The following is a 20,916-nucleotide window of genomic DNA, read 5'->3' as shown; positions in this document are numbered from 1 at the left end:
AACGATGGGAAAGAGCAGGAAACTGAATTATTTGGAGATATTTGCAAACCACTTTTATGAAATGCCTTCCTAAAAATGTTTATCCCTGTCCTTGAGTAATAAAACCTGGTTGGTATAGGACTCATACAGATTCTATAGGAGCTCAGGGATCATCTGATGCCAAGCGGGCAGTGGGGCCAGGGGTGCTCTTGGGGGACAGACAGTTCCCTAGTGTGCATGACTGTGCCACTCGTTGAAGGAAGTGACATGCTAACACCCCTCTGCTCGATTTACTAATTGCCAGTAGCCCCCTTGGTCATTGTGATAACTCCCAACTTCTCCACGTGCTGCCAGACTCTCCCACCTACACCCGTGGGTGAAGGCTACTGTGACAACCCCTTTCTTTTCTACACGAGAAAACTGAGGTCCAGACAGGGCGTGGGACATGCCCAAAGCCACAGCTGGTTAACGGCGTAGTTCTAGCCCCCAGATCTCTTATTAGTCCACTTCTTGTGTCCTGTGCTCTGATGCCAGGATGCCTGTGGAGTCTGGTAGTGATCTCGGGTGGCCTCGGCCTGCAGCGGCTTGAAGCAGGGTTTCCGTTCCTGGCCAGCGATTGAGGTCGGGTCGCGGTGGTGAGAGCACTGAATCCTTGCTCCTAGACCAGTGGCCAGTGACAAGGCCCTGACACTATGGCTTTGCAGGAAAAGAATTCCCACAAAGACAGAAAGTAGTGAAACAAGTAATTTACTAGGAGGAAAAAAGAGTACAGTACATGTGGATAGACACACGGGCAGGCTCAGGGAGAGTCGCGCCCTCATGGCAGTTTGAATCACTTTTATGGGGCATTTCTTCTGGGTTTCCTTTGGCCAATCATTTTGAGTTGCCTGGTTCAAAATATGTATTGGTATAGCTCAGGATTTCCCATGTGTGCGTCCACATCTCTTAGCCAAGATGAATTCTACCGAAGAGGCCTATGGGTAAGTGAGCATTAGTTGACCTCACTCCCCTTTTGACCTCCAAGGAGCCTTTCTGTGCATGTGTAGTCGGGGAGGTCTCCTGACTTCAAGAATGAGGAATATGTATCTTCTATCTGGGCAGGGCCCAGCCTCCTCTCTCAACTGTCCTGTCATTCCCATCTGAGAGTATCGGTCCACAGGAACAAACTCAAACCATTTGCCCCCGGGACCCATCTATCTCCTGCCTAAGTAGGACTTGTTGTGTGTATCTTCATTTACTGAGTATTCCTGACTCTATACAAGCTTTTCTCCTTCTACAGCTTATAGAGTGTTGGATCCAGGACTGTCAGTCTCTAGAGATCCCAATCAATCCTGCCTTCAGTCTCATTAACACTCTTGGCAATCCCTACGAAATACGGCAGTGGAACACAGATGGGCTGCCCCGTGACCTGATATCAACGGAAAATGGCATTCTGGTCACTCAAGGGAGACGGTGGCCTTTGATGATTGATCCCCAAGATCAGGTGTGTAACCAGCGCTTCAGATAAAGAGCAGCCTATTAACTCTGCTTAATATTGCACTATTACAAATTCTAAAAGTGGACTTTAACGTACTTGTAAGAATCTTGGACATTTAGACCTAGAAGGGAGTTGAGCTGTCTTCTAGTCCACGTCCCTCATTTTGTGGAGGTAGAAAGTAAAAAGAGAGGAGTCCAAGTGCTCTAAACACTTGATTTTTTAAAAATATTTTTATTGAAGTGTAGTTGATTTACAGTGCTGTGTTAATTTCTGCTGTACAGCAAAGTGATTCAGTTATCCATATATGTGTGTGTGTGTGTGTGTGTGTGTGTGTGTATACACACATATATATATACATTCTTTTTCATATTCATTTCCATTATGGTTTATCACAGGATATTGAATATAATTCCTTGTGCTATACAGTAGGACCTTGTTGCTTATCCATTCTATATATAATAGTTTGCATCTGCTAATCCCAAACTCCCAGTCCTTCCTTCCCCCACCTCTCCTCCCCCTTGGCAACCACAAGTCTGTTTCTGTTTCATAGATAAGTTCATTTGTGTCATATTTTATATTCCACATATAAGTGATATCATATAGTATTTGTCTTTCTCTTTCTGACTTACTTCACTTAGTATGATAATCTCTAGGTCCATACATGTTGCTTCAAATGACATTATTTTGCTCTTTTTTGTGGCTGAGTAATATTCCATCATATATATGTACCACATCTTCTTTATCCATTCATCTGTCAATGGACATTTAGGTTGTTTCCATGCCTTGGCTATTGTGAGAAGTGCTGCCATGAACGTAGGGGTCTGCACACTTGATATTGATTGGGTTTGTTTAGGAGGTTGACTATTTGTTTTCTGTGGGAGGAGAAATTCATTCCTGTCCTTGTTCTTTGTTCCTAAGAGGTCTAAGGAGTGAGAATGAAGTCAAGGTGTGATGAATTTTACGGCAAGCCTGCCTGGAATATACAGAATCCCATTATCTGAACTTAAGTCCATGGATCAATTGTTCTAAATGGGGTTTAGAAAAAGGAATCCATTTGAAAGCAAGGGAGACAAGCTTGAACACCTTAAGTGTGAGCTTTTTTCCTAGATGGGTCTTTTCTTCATTTGACCCAAATTTGAACAAAAGCAAGAATCCCAAACGTTAGATTTAAAAGGTATTTTTATTTGCAGTGGGAGTGGTATATTTTTTTTTCTTATCTTTCAAACTTGTTTCTAGATTGAACAAAATTTCTAAAGTTTAAAAACTTCCACTTTTTTTACAAACTCGAAAGTAAACATCCTGCTTTGTGCTTTCTCATACAGGCAAACCGTTGGATAAGAAACAAAGAAAGCAAAAATGATTTAAAGGTCATTAAACTCACGGATAGTAATTTCTTACGCACACTGGAAAATTCAATCCGACTTGGTTTACCCGTCTTACTGGAAGAGGTTTGCTTTTTACTTTTCTTTTCTTAGTTTCCAACCTTCAGATCGCATCTGGAATCTTATACAGGCCATGTCTGCCTCACACTAAAGACCCCAGTCAGTGCACTTTTCTAGCTGGTCAAACCAATTGCTTTTCTCCTTAAACAATACACTCTCGCATGGGGAGCAGTCTGTGATTGATCGAATATTTGGAAGATATGCCTTTGGTGTTAAGTGGGATGGGCTCTGTTTTCTAACACTGCTGATTCTCAGGCCTCGTGTGGCTCTTGATCGTTAGCGGCCCCGAAAACTCAAAGCAGCAGTGTCATCAGGGAGTATCTCCTCGCACCAGTGATGTGAAGCCAGTAAAACACCCCAAAGGGCATAAACATTATTTTCCACTTAGACGTAAAGTCAGAATTAGATTAAGGGGTATGATATAAACTTTTATTTTAAAAAAATTGATGTTTGTTGAGTCTACATGCTTTATTTCCTCAGAGTCACTCCAAGAGTGATGTTTTTGAAACTGTTCATTCATTCAACACACATGGTTTGAGAATTAATGGCAAACAGTACAGATGCGGTTCTTGCCCTTAGTAGTTTACGATCTAGTTGGGGACAGAGATAATAACCAGAGAAAAGAGAGAGGAAATGAGACAGAAAGGGAGGAAGAGAACTTGCAGTAGGGACTTTGAAGGGACAAGCCCAGTGCTGACATAGCCTATAAAGGGGTGTGGGAAGCTAAAGTAGATGCATGGCTACAGGTGGTAACATTTAAGCTGTGACCTACGTGATGAGCTCGCCATGGGAGGAGCTCAGAGAGATGGGCTTTCCAGGCAAAGGGGACAGCATTTACAATGGCCTTGGGCACAAAAGAAACTGGGTAATAATTACGGTTTATTTCCCTAATTTCCCATTCTATTTTATGAGAAGGATGAGTAATTGAACACTGTGAGCTGAGCCTCAGTGTAACCGTGTCTAGAAGGATCTCTGCTGCAACAGAATGGCGAGAAGCCCAGAAAAGACTGCGGACCTGGGGCAGCTTAGCTGCAGCCCTGGCATGGTGCCTAGAATAATCAGTAATATTAGCAACAGCTACCACTCACTGAGTGCTCACTGCATGCCAGACTCTGTTGTTGGTATTTAATGTATATTAACTCTTTAATTCACACTGCAACCTTACAAGGTGTGATGAGGAAACTGAGGCACAGAAAGGTTAAGTATACCATCTGAGCAGCCTTGACCATCTAGAAAATCCACAGCAAGTTACCATGCTCCCAGCTCAAGCTACAAAAAAGCACAGGAAGCTTCCATGTGTGGCTTGTGGCCTTGACCAAAATGGGCAAAGTTCTGTAATGCGTCCCAGGCCCCCATTCAAACCCTGAAGTTACAGGAGAGAGTGAGGTCTCCAAAAATCCTCGGCCCAGTTATGTTAGCCCCAAACTAGTTTCTTTTTTTTTTTTTTTTTTCTAATGTGGACCATTTATTTATTTGGCTGCATCGGGTCTTATTTGCAGCACCCAAGATCTTCATTGTGGTGCTCAGGCTTTTCTCTAGTTGTGGCACACGGGCTCTAGAGCACGCAGGCTCAGTTGCCCCACAGTGTGTGGGGTCTTAGTTCCCTGGCCAGGGATCGAACCTGCATCCCCTGCATTGGAAGGTGGATTCTAAGCCGCTGTGCCACCAGGGAAGTCCCCTAACTGGATTCTTAAACCCCAGTTTACGTCGTGACACAGGAGGTCCTGAGGGAATTTCTTTTCTCACGGCAATGGACAAAAGACTTTCTGTGACATTCTACCCCTGGAGAGCAGAGCCTCTTAGCTGTAGCAGCGTGCTCTTGGGAGTGGGGAGTAGGGCCCTGGTTAGAGCGGGGCCAGAAAGAGGACACTCTGACTGAAAGGGGACTGAAAGAGGACACTTTCCTGCTTTCTGTGACTTGGTGTCATTCGGGTTGTACACCTAGCTGCTTTCTACATTTGTGGGGTGGTATTTTCAGACTTTGTCTCCACCCATTCATGGGTGTGAAATCGAGTTAATCGACCTCATTCAGCATTTTTTAATGAAATAGAATAGACTTCTGCTTGTTTGTTTTTAATTCACCTGTATTTGTAACAACTTGTAAAGCAGAATGTGACTTAAGCACTACATTTCATACAGGTCTTTTGTCTCCTTAGGTAGGTTTATTCCTAGATATTTTATTCTTTTTGTTGCAATGGTAAATGGGAGTATTTTCTTAATTTCACTTTCAGATTTTTCATCATTAGTGTATAGGAATGCAAGAGATTTCTGTGCGTTAATTTTGTATCCTGCTACTCTACCAGATTCATTGATTAGCTCTAGTAGTTTTCTGGTAGCATCTTTAGGATTCTCTATGTATAGTATCATGTCATCTGCAAACAGTGACAGCTTTACTTCTTATTTTCCGATTTGGATTCCTTTTATTTCTTTTTCTTCTTTGATTTCTGTGGCTAAAACTTCCAAAACTATGTTGAATAAGAGTGCTGAGAGTGGGCAACCTTGTCTTTTTCTTGATCTTAGTGGAAATGGTTTCAGTTTTTCACCATTGAGAACGATGTTGGCTGTGGGTTTGTCATATATGGCCTTTATTATGTTGAGGTAAGTTCCCTGTATGCCTACTTTCTGCAGGGTTTTTATCATAAATGGGTGTTGAATTCTCTGCATCTATTGAGATGATCATATGGTTTTTCTCCTTCAATTTGTTAATATAGTGTATCACGTTGATTGATTTGCATATATTGAAGAACCCTTGGATTCCTGGGATAAACCTCACTTGATCATGGTGTATGATCCTTTTAATGTGCTATTGGATTCTGTTTGCTAGTATTTTGTTGAGGATTTTTGCATCTATGTTCATCAGTGATATTGGCCTGTAGTTTTCTTTCTTTGTGACATCTTTGTCTGGTTTTGGTATCAGGGCGATGGTGGCCTCGTAGAATGAGTTTGGGAGTGTACCTCCCTCTGCTATATTTTGGAAGAGTTACTGGGCATATACCCTGAGAAAACCATAATTCAAAAAGAGTCATGTACCACAATGTTCATTGCAGCTCTATTTACAATAGCCAAGACATGGAAGCAACCTAAGTGTCCATCAACAGATGAATGGATAAAGATGTGGCACATATATACAATGGAATATTACGCAGCCATAAAAAGAAACGAAACTGAGTTATTTGTAGTGAGGTGGATGGACCTAGAGTCTGTCATACGGAGTGAAGGAAGTCAGAAAGAGAAAAACAAATACCGTATGCTAACACATATACATGGAATCTAAAAAAAAAAAATGGTCATGAAGAACCTAGGGGCAAGAGGGGAATAAAGACGCAGACCTACTAGAGAATGGACTTGAGGATATGGGGAGGGGGAAGGGTAAGCTGGGACAAAGTGAGAGAGTGGCATGGGCTTATATACACTACCAAATGAAACTAGAAAAGAAAAACTAGCTCTGTTTTAGTGCCTAAAGTATCACAGTATCTCACTTAGTAGAAAGAAATCTTATCTTCCCCTTAAGTAGTTGTCATGCCATACAGATTTTTAAATGTTAACAAAAATAAAGAAATACTTGAAAACATATTATCAGAGGAAATGGAGACAGAGTGTTGAACACGTAGCCACGTAATCCTCAGGTAGAGCTTAGTCTACTTCTTCCACACGGGATGTGTCGTAGAATAGACTTTAAAAAGCACAAAATTGTATCGTGGATAGTAAGGAAAAACCTTATCTCATAGACTTTTGTTTTAAGAATTTGCATGCTTGGGTACCATATCACAATATGAAATGGATTTGTGAATTATTGATTACATCAAATTTTGACAGGGCCCCCCTCACATACATGCTGTACAAAGATGTTCGTCATGGGGTCTGTTGGCAATGTGTGCATGCCCAGGTTCTTACCAAAAATCAGATTTGCTTTGGGGGGAAAAAAATTGCTGTCATGTAGAATAGAGATCCACAAACTTCTATAAAGAGCCAGATATTTTAGGTTTTTCAGGTCACATACAGTCTCTGTACAAATATTCTCTGAACAAATATTCTTCTTTGTCTTGTTTAGTTTGGGGGCTTTGTTTGACAACCCTTTGAAAAGGTAAAAAACATTCTTAGCTCAAGAGCTATACAAAAACAGGCCCCAGAGGACCAGATAGGCCTGCAAGCTGGAGACTGCAGCTCCTGACTTAGAAAAACCGTGAAGGTGAACAGAGCTTCCTTTGTCTGGGGTCTGTTCAAGGACCACCCTGTGGGCTCTTCTTTCTTAGCTGCTTTCTCTTGGGGCCGAATCGTGTGTAAGTTTAGTCCAAATAAATATATGTCCTTCCTATGCTCTTATCTCTTTAGAGTATCAATGAAACAATCCCTGGAAAATGTACACTGTTAGAGGTAGTGAGAGGAGTTTAAGAAATATCCATAAGATCACAGAAAAATTGCCCGTTCAGAGTAAAGTCTAAGGCCCAAGAAATTTGGAAAAGTTGCTGCCATCCATTTAATGACTTGTTTTTTATATTTTTGTTTTGATGTTTAAGCTTAGAGAGATCCTGGATCCAGCTCTGGAACCCGTCCTTTTGAAACAGACTTTCATCAGTGGTGGACGAGTGCTCATTCGCCTTGGAGACTCGGACATTGATTACGATAAAAACTTCAGGTTCTATATGACGACCAAATTGCCAAACCCTCACTACCTGCCTGAGGTACGAGCTGCCGGCCTGAGAGGGTTTTAATGGTGTGATGGGTCTCCCACCTCTTCCCCTCTGCCACACCCCTCCTCCCACCATCCTCCACTCGCTTCTCTTCTGAGTCCTGACCCTGATTCCAGTCACCCTTCGGCTCACCTTCCGGTTGGAACTCAAACCCCTCCCCGCTTGGCCCCCAGGTCCCACCCTGTCTCACTCCCCTGTGCTCCTTTTCGGCTCATGCCTTGTTCTCCCAGGTCGCCAGCCGCTCCTCGGGACACGGGACACCACTCCCTTCTAATCATTCTTCTCTCTCCTCAGAACAAGGCCATTTGTCCCCTCTTATTTCCCCTCTGAGAAATGAATCAGAGCCTAAGAGAGCCTCTGGGGGAGGGGGTACCTGTCAGTGTCTAAGTGTGCAGGTGCCTAGCAGACAGCCTGCTTAAGAATTCTGGTGACCACCAACATTGGAGAATCATGATTCTAACGTCCAGTGTCTGTACTTAGAGTTCTGGGGAAGGGGCATCTTGTCCCTTCCCCTTCCTCATGCTCTCAGACTATTTGAAGGGAGCTGTGTGAAGCCCACATCCATACACAGGTGTCTGAACCACAGTAAGATCCAGAAGAAGCCCTACTCTTGTGCTGCAGAGCCCAAGGCAGTTGTAACAGAAATGAAGACAGCTGGGACCCCTTTCTCCCTTCCCGCAGGGAGCACAGAGGGGCAGCTCTACCCCAGCAAAGCCCACTGCAGACTCTGGTCCAGGCACAGCCACTCACTCTGCGGGGTCTTCCCTGCCCCGCGGGCCTCCCGTTCTCTAATGGGGCCCAAGCAGTGAGGAAAGGGACTTCAATCAGAACTTCAGTCCTCCATCCTCCACTAAAAATCATCTTGGGATACAGCATTCCAAAGAGTGTCATTTCATTTTAGTTACTGAATTCCTCATAGCTGTCTGTCTTCCCTAGATGTGTTCTGGTTGAATGAAATTGACACACATTTCTTGCATAAAATGAGGGAAATGCTACTGATATTAAAAGCCTAGGTCAGGGTTTTCCTTGTCGACCTCAAGCAGTTTAATTACACAGCTGCTGCCAGAGCTCATATCCCAAGTTCCCTTTTAGAGTTGAGAAAAGTGACCCGTGTGCTGACTCACAGCCTTTGATTTCTCACTTTATTTAACTTTTGAGAGGGAACATCACACACCTCCCCAATCCCAGCTCTGTGACTGCAGGTAAATTATTCCATTTCTTGGATCCTCGAGTCAATCAACTATAAAGTGGAGACAAAGGCCACTTCAAGGATTTGTTTATGAAGATTAAATAAGAATAATGTGTGTAGATAAAAAACAAGGTCCTACTGTATAGCACAGGGAACTATATTCAATATCCTGTGATAAACCATAATGGTAAAGAATATTTTAAAAGTATGTATATGTATAACTGAATCACTTTGCTGTACAGCAGAAACTAACACAACATTGTAAATCAACTATACCTCAATAAAATAAAATAAAAATTTTAAAGAATAATGTGTATACGGACTTCCCTGGCGGTCCAGTGGTTAAGAATCTGCCTTCCAATGCAGGGGATGCAGGTTCGATCCCTGGTTGGGGAACTAAGATCCCACATGCCGTGGGAAAAACTAAGCCTACACCACAACTACCGAGCCTGCGTGCTCTGGAGTCCACGTGCCACAACGAAAGATTCCGCATGCTGCGACAAATGTCCCACATGCCACAACTAAGACCCAACACAGCCAAATAAATAAATAATTTAAGAAAAGAATAGTGTGTATAAAATATATGACATTCAAACACTCTTATTATATTTGTGATTTTTGCTGTTGACTTATTCAATAAGATCAGAATATTATAGTAACATTTTTTCATAAAAATAGTATGATGAGACAAAATATGTAAAGCTCTATGTATTATTAATAAGATCATCTTTTTAACAAAGACAAACTAAGTGAAAGTCGCTATAACTAAGTGATTTTTATTAGCATATTTAGTCCTCACAAATACCCTATGCATTTTTCCTATTTTTCCAATTTTTAAGGATCAGGACCTGAAGCTCAGAATGGACTGGCTTGTCCCACATCCTTCATACACTGAAGGGTACAGCTAGCATTTGATCCCTGCTTCTTTCTAACCCTTCACTGGCGCACCTTTCCTTAAAACATCATTCTCTAATGGTGGCATTTGAGAAACAAGATTATCACTCATGGCAGCAGGGAAAATCACATTATAATTTTGTGAGACTAGGATTTTATTGCTTGCTGTGGGGGGGGGGGGCAGTGAGTTCACCATTAGACCCAGGATACATCCAGCTGGGTAATAATGAGCCCTATTCTAATAAAGAAAGCAGTTCCTACTTTATTCGTCTGAACTGATTACTCTATGCTTCTCTTCTAGGTGTGCATCAAAGTTACCATCATCAATTTCACTGTAACCAAATCAGGTCTGGAGGATCAGTTGTTAAGGTAAAAGAAAGGGGGTGGGGGGGGGGGCAAAGGTTTCCTAATATTTTGTTTAGAAATTTTGACTAAGAAAAAGATTAGCTCGCAAATAGAGGATGGGAGCAAATGATGAAAGAACAAGTGAGGGGAGACGTAAGTTCGCATGTTTAAATGGGAGAGGCTAGAGGTAAAGCACCTTTTTTAGGTGTGACCAAGAATCACTTCATGGAGGTGATGGAATTTCAGAGTCTCCCATGTCAGGTTGGAAAGAACGTTCCAGGCACCGTTTCAGCTTGGCACAAGCAACCATTAGAAACAGAAATTGAATGACTAGAAGACATCAAGCACTGAGCAGGTTTTCCTAAGAGAAGATGAGAAGAAGCCGTGGGAGCTGTGGGGTGCAGTTCTCTGAAATACAAGATAAATAATCAGAGCTTATACATAGTGCTTTGAATAGCCACTGGGACACCCAGCAAAAGAGGGCCTTGTGCATGAGGATGTGGCTGGTAGCATTAGTATTCAGCTAAGTAGTATTCAGGATAAGAACAATGAGAAATAGGAAAAGAAAAATAGAAGAAACTTCAGGGCCCTGACAAAGACCTAATTTAGGTCTCATCACTTTGGCATCAGTGATGTCGTGCGGCTTGAGAAGCCTGAGTTGGAAGAACAAAGGATTGAGCTCATTGTGAGGATCAATGCTGACAAAACCCAGCTGAAAGCTATCGAAGAGAAAATCCTGAAAATGCTCTTCACATCTGAGGGAAATATTCTGGACAATGAAGAACTTATTGACACACTCCAGGACTCAAAGGCAAGTAAAATATTTTTATTATTTATAGAAAGTGTGTTAATTTGGGCTTCCCTGATGGCACAGTGGTTGAGAATCTGCCTGCCAACGCAGGGGACACTGGTTCGAGCCCAGGTCTGGGAAGATCCCACGTGCCGCGGAGCAGCTAAGCCCGTGCGCCACAACTACTGAGCCTGCGCTCTAGAGCCTGCGAGCCACAACTACTGAAGCTTACGCGCCTAGAGCCCATGCTCTGTAACGAGAAGCCACTGCAATGAGAAGCCTGTGCACCACAATGAAGAGTAGCCCCTGCTCACCGCAGCTAGAGTATAATTGCTTTACAATGTTGTGTTAGTTTCTGTTGTATAACAAAGTAAATCAGCTATACGTATACATATGTCCCCATATCCCCTCCCTCTTGCATCTCCCTCCCACCCTCCCTATCCCACCCCTCTAGGTGGTCACAAAGCATGGAGGTGATCTCCCTGTGCTAACCTGCAGAGTCTTTTAAAGCAAGAGCAGTAGCCACCCCTGAGCTGTGGGGGCAGACACAATAACGTGCCTGGCTAGCAGGCCCCTCACCAACCGAAGGAAAGGTAGATAAAATGTAACAACTGCTCTTCTTGTCTGCATTTTTCAAACAAAGCATGTCACATAAAGAACTGGGACAAGATATAAGTTGAAAGGAACGACACAATTACATACACATATTAATGTCACCCCACTTCTGGAAGCTTCCCTGGGTTTTCCCAGCTGGAATGAATGGCTTCCTTCTTGGAACACCTGACACCTTATCTGCACCTCTAATACAGCACTTGTCACTGTTTACCTTATGTCATAGCTATCCAATTACATGTCTTTTCTCTTCTGTTAGGTTGTTAAGTTCCATGCAGCAAGAATCTATTTTACAAATTGTATGAGTTCTTGGTTTTCCCCTTTGCCAGCTCAGAAACCCATTTTCCTGGGTCTGCTAAGTTGTTACCACCCTTCTGTCTGCTATTTCCTCTTCCGTTCCTCCCATTTTTGTGGATTTGCAGTGTTTTTTAAAAATCCCTTCACTATAACTCTGTCATGGTTTCAGTAGGGAGTAAAGGTACATGTATTGTGACTGCCATCTTTATCTGTCAACTAGTTTCTGTTTGCAAGGATTTACCTTGAAGAGGTCCTTTCTGTAGGGTAGAGACAGGACTGATTGCTCCTGGGCTGCATTTCCTGCCACTTCCTGCCTATAGTTCATACTCCCCTAAATTCCCAGAGCCCTCATTTAAAACTAGGTCTATCTTCCCTCACCACTGTGGAAGCCTCAAGTCTCTAGGACATAATGTCTATAAGTTACTAAACTCAACTGAGGTGTATAGTCTTCTAATATTCTCTGGCCAAAAGAAGAAAATGGTTCACTTTGCTTTCTCTTTAGCCCTGGGTTCCGCATTATCAGGGCCTGTGCTCACCAGGGAATAAAGCATTGTTTGTGGGTAGATCTCCATAATTCAACTACTCCCATGTCAACCTCCCTTTTTCTACTCAGATGTAAAGACTTTAGTTGAGTCCAGTATTGAGACTGGTGTTTCTCACTCAATTCTACCCTTTCTTGCCTCCTCAGGTTCCTAAGGGGTCAACATGGGGAGAATGTGAACCTCTGATTCCGGGGCACAGCTTCTGCACCAAGTCCCTCCCCACCCCCATTAGTGGGCTGGGGAGGACAGTCTAGATAGACTTAGCCACTAGCCACGTGTGGCTGTTGAGCCCTTGAAATGTGGCTAGTCTGAACTGAGATGTGTTGTTAGTGTAAAATACACACCAGATGTCCAAGACTTAATCCCCCAAAATGTATAAGTATCTCAATAAATTTTTATGTTGATTATATATTGATATATATCAAGATAGATTAGATTATATTGGGTTAAATATACTGTAAAAATTCATTTTACTTGTTTCTTTTTACTTTAAGTTAGAAAAGTTAGAATTGTTTTTGTGGTTCACATTATATTTCCAGTGGGCAGTGTGGCTCTAGACAGGAACCCGATGATCCCCTTCAATAGTGCAAAAACTGACCAGCGAGCCCATAGTGATTGTTCACAGTCCGTGCCCTAGACCCTGTGACTTCCTTGAGACAGAGGATCTCCCAACCTAGGGATGTCCACACCTGAAGAAGATGAGGGGGAGGGGGAGAGCAAGGACAGACAGCCATAGGGAAAGACAGAGAGACTGAGGGAGACAGAGAAAGGTATCTTAGAAAGCCTACTGGCCAGAAGGCTCCCCAGAACCACAAACCCAAAAGACAGAAAACCAAAAGAACAGCAACACACCTTGTAAACATCTCCAAATTACTTACATTTTACAACCCTTCACAAACGACAGCTTCTACCCTTGAGTTTCCCTGCCTACACCTGAGATGCCAGGAAAAGAGAGAGAACATTAGACTTGCTTGTTATTCGAGAGTGGGATGTGGTACCACTTCCTTCCAGCCTCTCTCCACCTGCCTCTTGTGGGCAGTTTCATGGGTGTCCCTTCTCCCTTCATACCTCCTTTTATTACAGGAGCCCAGAATCATTTGAGGACAAGGAAACTGGGGAGCAACTGGGTGTTAGAGTTTCCATGTCAGAAGTTATCCAGGCTCCAGGCTCAGAGAAGTTCTGCTCCACTTCTTCCTGGGCTCCTTGTGTTGCCTATTTCCATTTGCCCATCCCTAACTCTGCCTGGAAGGGAGGTCAGCTCGGCCAGAAGAATGTCATTGAGTCCTGAGACTCCGTCATCTGTCTGGGGGTCCCCTTATTATAATCACAAATTCCTCATCTCCTTCTTTCCTTCCTAGACCTAACTGGATATGTTCCAAAACTCCCACCATTTTTTGGAAACAGATCCTTAAGAACTTGTTTTCTTGTGTTTATTCAGATCACTTCCGGTGCCATTAAAATCAGGCTGAAGGAAGCAGAGTCCACTGAACAGATGATAAACACTGCTCGTGAGAAGTATCGTCCAGTGGCCACTCAAGGCTCTACTATGTTCTTTGTTATCGCGAGCCTCTCGGAAATAGATCCCATGTATCAGTACTCACTAAAATATTTTAAACAGGTAAGTGTGTTGTTGCTGTTGTTAGTGAAGTTTATCACTGGCTTCTCTTTAAACCCTGTTGAGTTACCTCCTGCCTCAGGCAAATCATGAGTTTAGTTATTGGATAAAATCCTCCAAGAGTTTGAGTTCAGACTATGGTTTAAGCACAGCCCTTAAAGACCCAGGTGCCCGGTATGCACAGAACAATCCACAGAGGATGAAAAGAAAGCTTCTTTGCAAATTTCATTTTTTCTCTTGGCTTCTCAACTAACAGCTTGCTTGTTTTCCTTCTTACCTGCTTTTCTTTTCTTTAAAGAGTCCCAACTCCATTCTATTTCTCTATACTTTCTCTCCAGTAATACAGCTTCCTTTCCACTGTTAGAGTTTTCTGTGTTGCATCCCAAGTCTCAGATAGCTCTGACCTTATGCAGATTGATTTCTGTATCTTTTTTTTCCAGAACTTGTTATAAAACTGGCTCTCCTCCCAACCCCTGGGTTTTATTTACAGGGGTTTTACTTGCCTTGTCCCCTTTCCTGTGTTCCTTTCCTACTTTCACCATGTAACTGGGAGAATTCCTTTGTTTATTTATGGTTTGTCCACTTGGTCTCCTATTCACAGTTTAATTTTCTCTGATGTCCCGTGAGTAGGATATTTTCAACTCTCATCCTCTTTTTTAATTTTTTTTCCATATCCCTTTTTTTTAACATCTTTATTGAAGTATAATTGCTTTACAATGGTGTGTTAGTTTCTGCTTTATATCAAAGTGAATTAGCTATACATATACATATATCCCCATATCTCCTCCCTCTTGTGTCTCCCTCCCACCCTCCCTATCCAATCCCTCTAGGTGGACACAAAGCACCGAGCTGATCTCCCTGTGCTATGCGTCTGCTTCCCACTAGCTATCTATTTTAAATTTGGTAGTGTATATATGTCCATGCCACCCTCTGACTTCGTCCCAGCTTACACTTGCCCCTCCCCATGTTCTCAAGTCCACTCTTTACGTCTGCGTCTTTATTCCTGTCCTGCCCCTAGGTGCCTCAGAACCTTTTTATTTTATTTTACTTTTAGATTCTATATATATGGTATTTGTTTTTCTCTTTCTGACTTACTTCACTCTGTATGACACTCTAGGTCCATCTACCTCACTATAAATAACTCAATTTCGCTTCTTTTTATGGCTGAGTAATATTCCATTGTATATATGTGCCACATCTTCTTTATCCATTCATCTGTAGATGGACACTTAGGTTACTCCCATGTCCTGGCTATTGTAAATAGAGCAGCAGTGAACATTGTGGTACATGACTCTTTTTGAATTATGGTTTTCTCAAGGTATATGCCCAGTAGTGGGTCGTATGGTAGTTCTATTTTTAGTTTTTTAAGGAACCTCCGTACTGTTCTCCATAGTGACTGTATCAATTTACATTCCCACCAACAGTGCAAGAGGGTTCCCTTTTCTCCACACCCTCTCCAGCATTTATTGTTTCTAGATTTTTTGATGATGGCTATTCTGACCGGTGTGAGGTGACACCTCACTGTAGTTTTGATTTGCATTTCTCTAACGATTAATGATGTTGAGCATTCTTTCATTTGTTTGTTGGCAACCTGTATATCTTCTTTGGAGGAATGTCTGTTTAGGTCTTCTGCACATTTTTGGATTGGGTTGTTTGTTTTTTTGATATTGAGCTGCATGAGCTGCTTGTAAATTTTGGAGATAAATCCTTTGTCTGTTGATTCATTTGCAAACATTTTCGCCCATTCTGAGGGTTGTCTGATGTCTTGTTTATGGTTTCCTTTCCTGTGCAAAAGCTTTTAAGTTTCATAAGGTCCCATTTGTTTATTTTTGTTTTTATTTCCATTTCTCTAGGAGATGGGTCAAAAAGAATCTTCCTGTGGTTTATGTCATAGAGTGTTCTTCCTATGTTTTCCTGTAAGAGTTTTACAGTGTCTGACCTTACATTTAGGTCCTTAATCCATTTTGAGTTTATTTTTGTGTATGGTGTTATGGAATGTCTAATTTCATTCTTTTACATGTAGCTATCCAGTTTTCCCAGCACCACTTATTGAAGAGGCTGTCTTTTCTCCAATGTATATTCTTGCCTCCTTTATCAAAAATAAGGTGATATGTGTGTGGGTTTATCTCTGGGCTTTCTATCCTGTTCCATTGATCCATATTTCTGTTTTTGTGCCAGTACCATACTGTCTTGATTACTGTAACTTTGTAGTATAGTCTGAAGTCCAGGAGCCTGATTCCTCCAGCTCCATTTTTCTTTCTCAAGATTGCTTTGGCTATTTGGGGTCTTTTGTGTTTCCATACAAATTGTGAAACTTTTTGTTCTAGTTCTGTGAAAAATGCCAGTGGTAATTTGATAGGGATTGCATTGAATCTGTACATTGCTTTTGGTAGTATAGTCATTTTCACAATGTTGATTCTTACAATCCAAGAACATGGTATATCTCTCCATCTTTGGTATCATCTTGAATTTCTTTCCTCAGTGTCTTACAGTTTTCTGCATACAGGTCTTTTGTCTCCTTAGGTAGGTTTATTCGTAGGTATTTTATTCTTTTTGTTGCAATGGTAAATGGGAGTATTTCCTTAATTTCTCTTCAGATTTTTCATCATTAGTGTATAGGAATGCAAGAGATTTCTGTGCATTAATTTTATATCCTGCTACTTTACCAAATGCATTGATTAGCTCTAGTAGTTTTCTGGTCGCATCTTTAGGATTCTCTATGTATAGTATCATGTCAACTGCAAACAGTGACAGCTTTACTTCTTCTTTTCTGGTTTGGATTCCTTTTATTTCTTTTTCTTCTCTGATTTCCATGGCTAAAACTTCCAAAACTATGTTGAATCATAGTGGTGAGAGTGTACACCCTTGTCTTGTTCCTGATCTTAGAGGAAATCATTTCAGTTTTTCACATTGAGAATGATGTTGTCTGTAGGTTTGTCACATATGGCCTTTATTATGTTGAGGTAAGTTCCCTGTATGCCTACTTTCTGCAGGGTTTTAATAATAAATTGGTGTTGAATTTTGTTGAAAGCTTCTTCTGCATCTATTGAGATGATCATATGGTTTTTCTCCTTCAATTTGTTAATATGGTGTATCACACTGATTGATTTGCATATATTGAAGAATCCTTGCATTCCTGGGATAAACCCCACTTCATCAAGGTGTATGACCCTTTTAGTGTGCTGTTGGATTCTGTTTGCTAGTATTTTGTTGAGGACTTTTACGTCTATGTTCATCAGTGATATTGGCCTGTAGTTTTCTTTCTTTGTGACATCTTCGTCTGGGTTTAGTATCAGGGTGATGGTGGCATTGTAGAATGAGTTTGGGAGTGTTCCTTCCTCTGCTATATTTTGAAAGAGTTTGAGAAGGATAGGTGTTACCTTTTCTCTAAATATTTGATAGAATTCGCCTGTGAAGCCATCTGGTCCTGGGCTTTTGCTTGTTGGAAGATTTTTAACCACAATCTCAATTTCAGTGCTTGTGATTGGTTTGTTTATATTTTCTATTTCTTCCTGGTTCAGTCTTGGAAGGTTGTGCTTTTCTAAGAATTTGTCCATTTCTTCCAGGATGTCCATTTTATGGCATATAGTTGCTTGTAGTAATCTCTCATGATCCTTGGTATTTCTGCAGTGTCAGTTGTTACTTCTCCTTTTTCATTTCTAATTCTGTTGTTTTGAGTCTTCTCCCTTTTTTTCTTGATGATTCTGGTTAATGGTTTATCAAGTTTGCTTATGTTTTCAAAGAACCAGCTTTTAATTTTATTGATCTTTGCTATTGTTTCCTTCATTTCTTTTTCATTTATTTCTGATCTGATCTTTATGGTTTCTTTGCTTCTGCTAACTTTGGGAGATTTTTTGTTCCTCTTTCTCTAATTGCTTTGGGTGTAATGTTAGGTTGTTTACTTGAGATGTTTCTTGTTTCTTGAACTAGGCTTGTATTGCTACAGACTTCCCTCTTAGAACTGCTTTTGCTGCATCCCATAGGTTTTAGGTCGTTGTGTTTTCACTGTCATTTGTTTTTAGGTATTTTTTGATTTCCTCTTTAATTTCTTCAGTGATCTCTTGGTTATTAAGTAGTGTATTGTTTAGCTTCCATGTGTTTGTATTCTTTACAGATTTTTTCCTGTAATTGATATCTAGTCTCATAGCATTATGGTCAAACAAGGTACTCGATACGCTTTCAATTTTCTTAAATTTACCAAGGCTTGCTTTGTGACCCAAGATACGATCTATCCTGGAGAATGTTCCATGAGCACTTGAGAAGAAAGTGTATTCTGTTGTTTTTGGATGGAATGTCCTATAAATATCAATTAAGTCCATCTTGTTCAATGTATCATTTAAAGCTTGTGTTTCCTTATTTATTTTCCTTTTGGATGATCTGTCCATTGGTGAAAGTGGTGTGTTAAAGTCCCCTGCTATGATTGTGTTACTGTCGATTTGCCCTTTTATGGCTGTTAACATTTGGCCTATGTATTGAGGTGCTCCTATGTTGGGTGCATAAATATTTACAATTGTTATGTATTCTTCTTGGATCAATCCCTTGATCATTATGTAGTGTTCTTCTCTGTCTCTTGTAATAGTCTTTATTTTAAAGTCTATTTTTCCTGATATGAGAAGTGCTACTCCAGCTCTCTTTTGAGTTCCCTTTGCATGGAATATCTTTTTCCATTCCCTCACTTTCAGTCTGTATGTGTCCCTAGATCTGAAGTGGGCCTCTTGTAGACAGCATATATACAGGTCTTGTTTTTGTATCCATTTAGCCAGTCTATGTCTTTTGGTGGGAGCATTTAATCCATTTACATTTAAGGTAATTATCGATATGTATGTTCCTATTACCATTTTCTTAATTGTTCTGGGTTTGTTATTGTAGGTCTTTTCCTTCTCTTGTGTTTCCTGCCTAGAGAAGTTTCTTTAGCATTTGTTGTAAAACTGGTTTGGTGGTGCTGAATTGTCTTACCTTTTGCTTGTCTGTAAAGGTTTTAATTTCTCCATCAGATCTGAATGAGGTCCTTGCTGGGTAGAGTAATCTTGGTTGTAGGTTTTTCCCTTTCATCATTTTAAATATGTCCTGCCACTCCCTTCTGACTTGCAGACTTTCTGCTGAAAGATCAGCTGTTAATAACCTTGTATGTTATTTGTTTTTCCCTTGCTGCTTTTAATATTTTTTCTTCGTATTTAATTTTTGATAGTTTGATTAATATGTGTCTTGGCATGTTTCTCCTTGGATTTATCCTGTATGGAACTCTCTGTGCTTTGTGGACTTGATTGACTATTTCTTTTCCCATATTAGGGAAGTTTTCAACTATAATCTCTTCAAATATTTTCTCAGTCCCTTTCTTTTTCTCTTCTTCTTCTGAGACCCCTATAATTCGAATGTTTCTATGTTTAATGTTGCCCCAAAGGTCTCTAAGACTGTCCTCAATTCTTTTCATTCTTTTTTCTTTATTCTGCTCTGTGCTAGTTATTTCCACTATTTTATCTTCCAGGTCATTTATCTGTTCTTCTGCCTTAGTTATTCTGCTATTGATTCCTTCTAGAGGATTTTTCATTTAACCTATTGTGTTGTTCATCATTGTTTGTTTGCTCTTTAGTTCTTCTAGGTCTTTGTTAAACATTTCTTGTATTTTCTCCATTCTATTTCCAAGATTTTGGATCATCTTTACTATCATTACTCTGAATTCTTTTTTAGGTAGACTGCCTCTTTCCTCTTCATTTGTTTGGTCTGGTGGGTTTTTACCTTGCTCCTTCATCTGCTGTGTGTTTCTCTAAATTCTGATTTTGCTTAACTTACTGTGTTTGGTGGGGGCGTCTCCTTTTTGCAGGCAGCATGTTCGTAGTTCCCGTTGTTTATGGTGTCTGCCACCAGTGGCTAATGTTGGTTCAGTGGGTTGTGTAGGCTTCCTGGTGGAGGGTATTGGTGCCTGTGTTCTGGTGGATGAGGCTCAATCTTGTTTTTTCTGCTAATGGGTGGGGTTGTGTTCCTGTCTTGCTAGTTGTTTGGCATAGGGTTTCCTGCACTGTAGCTTGCTGGTCGTTGAGTGGAGCTGGGTCTCAGCCTTGAGATGGTGATCTCTGGGAGAGCTTTCACCATTTGATATTATGTGGAACCGGGAGGTCTCTGGAGCACCAAGACCCTGTCAGCCACACGGCTCAGAAGAAATGGGAGACAAAAAGAAAGAAAGAAAAAATAAAATAAAATAAAGTTATTAAAATTAAAAATAAAATTTTTAAAAATTATTAAAAATAAAAAAAGTAAAAAGAAAAAGAATGAAAGAAGAGAGCAACCAAACCAAAAAACAAATCCACCAGTGATAACAAGCACTAAAAACTATACTAAAAAACAAAACGGACAGACAGAACCCTAGGACAAATGGTAAAAGCAAAGCTAAACAGGCAAAATCACACAAAGAAGCATATACATACACACTCACAAAAAGAGAAAAAGGAAATATATATATATATATATAAATAGAAGAGAGCAACCAAATCAGTAAACAAACCTACCAATGATAATAAATTCTAAATACTAAACTAAAATAAACATAAAACCAGAAAGAAATTGTTGCAGAAAGAAAACCCCAGGTCTACAGTTGCTCCCAAATTCCATCACCTCAATTTGGGATGATTCATTGTCTATTCAGGTATTCCAGAGATGCAGAGTACATCAAGTTGATTGTGGAGATTTAATCCGTGGCTCCTGAGGCTGCTGGGAGAGATTTCCCTTTCTCTTCTTTGTTCTCACAGCTCCTGGGGTTCAGCTTTGGATTTGGCCCTGCCTCTGCGTGTAGGTCGCCTGAGGGCATCTGTTCCCTGCCCAGACAGGACGGGGTTAAAGGAGTAGCTGATTAGGGGGCTCTGGCTCACTCAGGCTGGGGGGAGGGAGGGGTATGGGATGCGAGGCGAGCCTGTGGCGGCAGCAGCTGGCATGACGTTACAATAGCCTGAGGCATGCCATGTGTTCGCCTGGGGGAGTTGTCCCTGCATCATGGGACCCTGGCAGTGGCGGCCTGCACAGGCTCCTGGGAGGGTAGGTGTGGATAGTGA

The 20,916-nt window shown here is 41.2% G+C and overlaps 1 protein-coding gene across 1 annotated transcript in view; it reads left to right on the top strand.

The window, feature by feature from the left end:
• Nucleotides 1-20,916, top strand: part of DNAH6 (dynein axonemal heavy chain 6) — a 291,734-nt gene that overhangs the window by 198,740 nt on the left and 72,078 nt on the right. Inside the window, exons 55-60 of the mRNA XM_019942077.3 lie at nucleotides 1,259-1,462; nucleotides 2,779-2,904; nucleotides 7,416-7,580; nucleotides 9,974-10,041; nucleotides 10,648-10,828; nucleotides 13,697-13,876. Of these exons, the coding sequence (XP_019797636.2) occupies nucleotides 1,259-1,462; nucleotides 2,779-2,904; nucleotides 7,416-7,580; nucleotides 9,974-10,041; nucleotides 10,648-10,828; nucleotides 13,697-13,876 (924 nt within the window). The remainder of the gene's footprint in view (nucleotides 1-1,258; nucleotides 1,463-2,778; nucleotides 2,905-7,415; nucleotides 7,581-9,973; nucleotides 10,042-10,647; nucleotides 10,829-13,696; nucleotides 13,877-20,916) is intronic.

This window comes from Tursiops truncatus, chromosome 14 (genome assembly GCF_011762595.2).
Source record: "Tursiops truncatus isolate mTurTru1 chromosome 14, mTurTru1.mat.Y, whole genome shotgun sequence".
Classification (NCBI taxonomy): domain Eukaryota; kingdom Metazoa; phylum Chordata; class Mammalia; order Artiodactyla; family Delphinidae; genus Tursiops; species Tursiops truncatus.
This window is presented reverse-complemented; position numbering and strand designations above follow the sequence as displayed.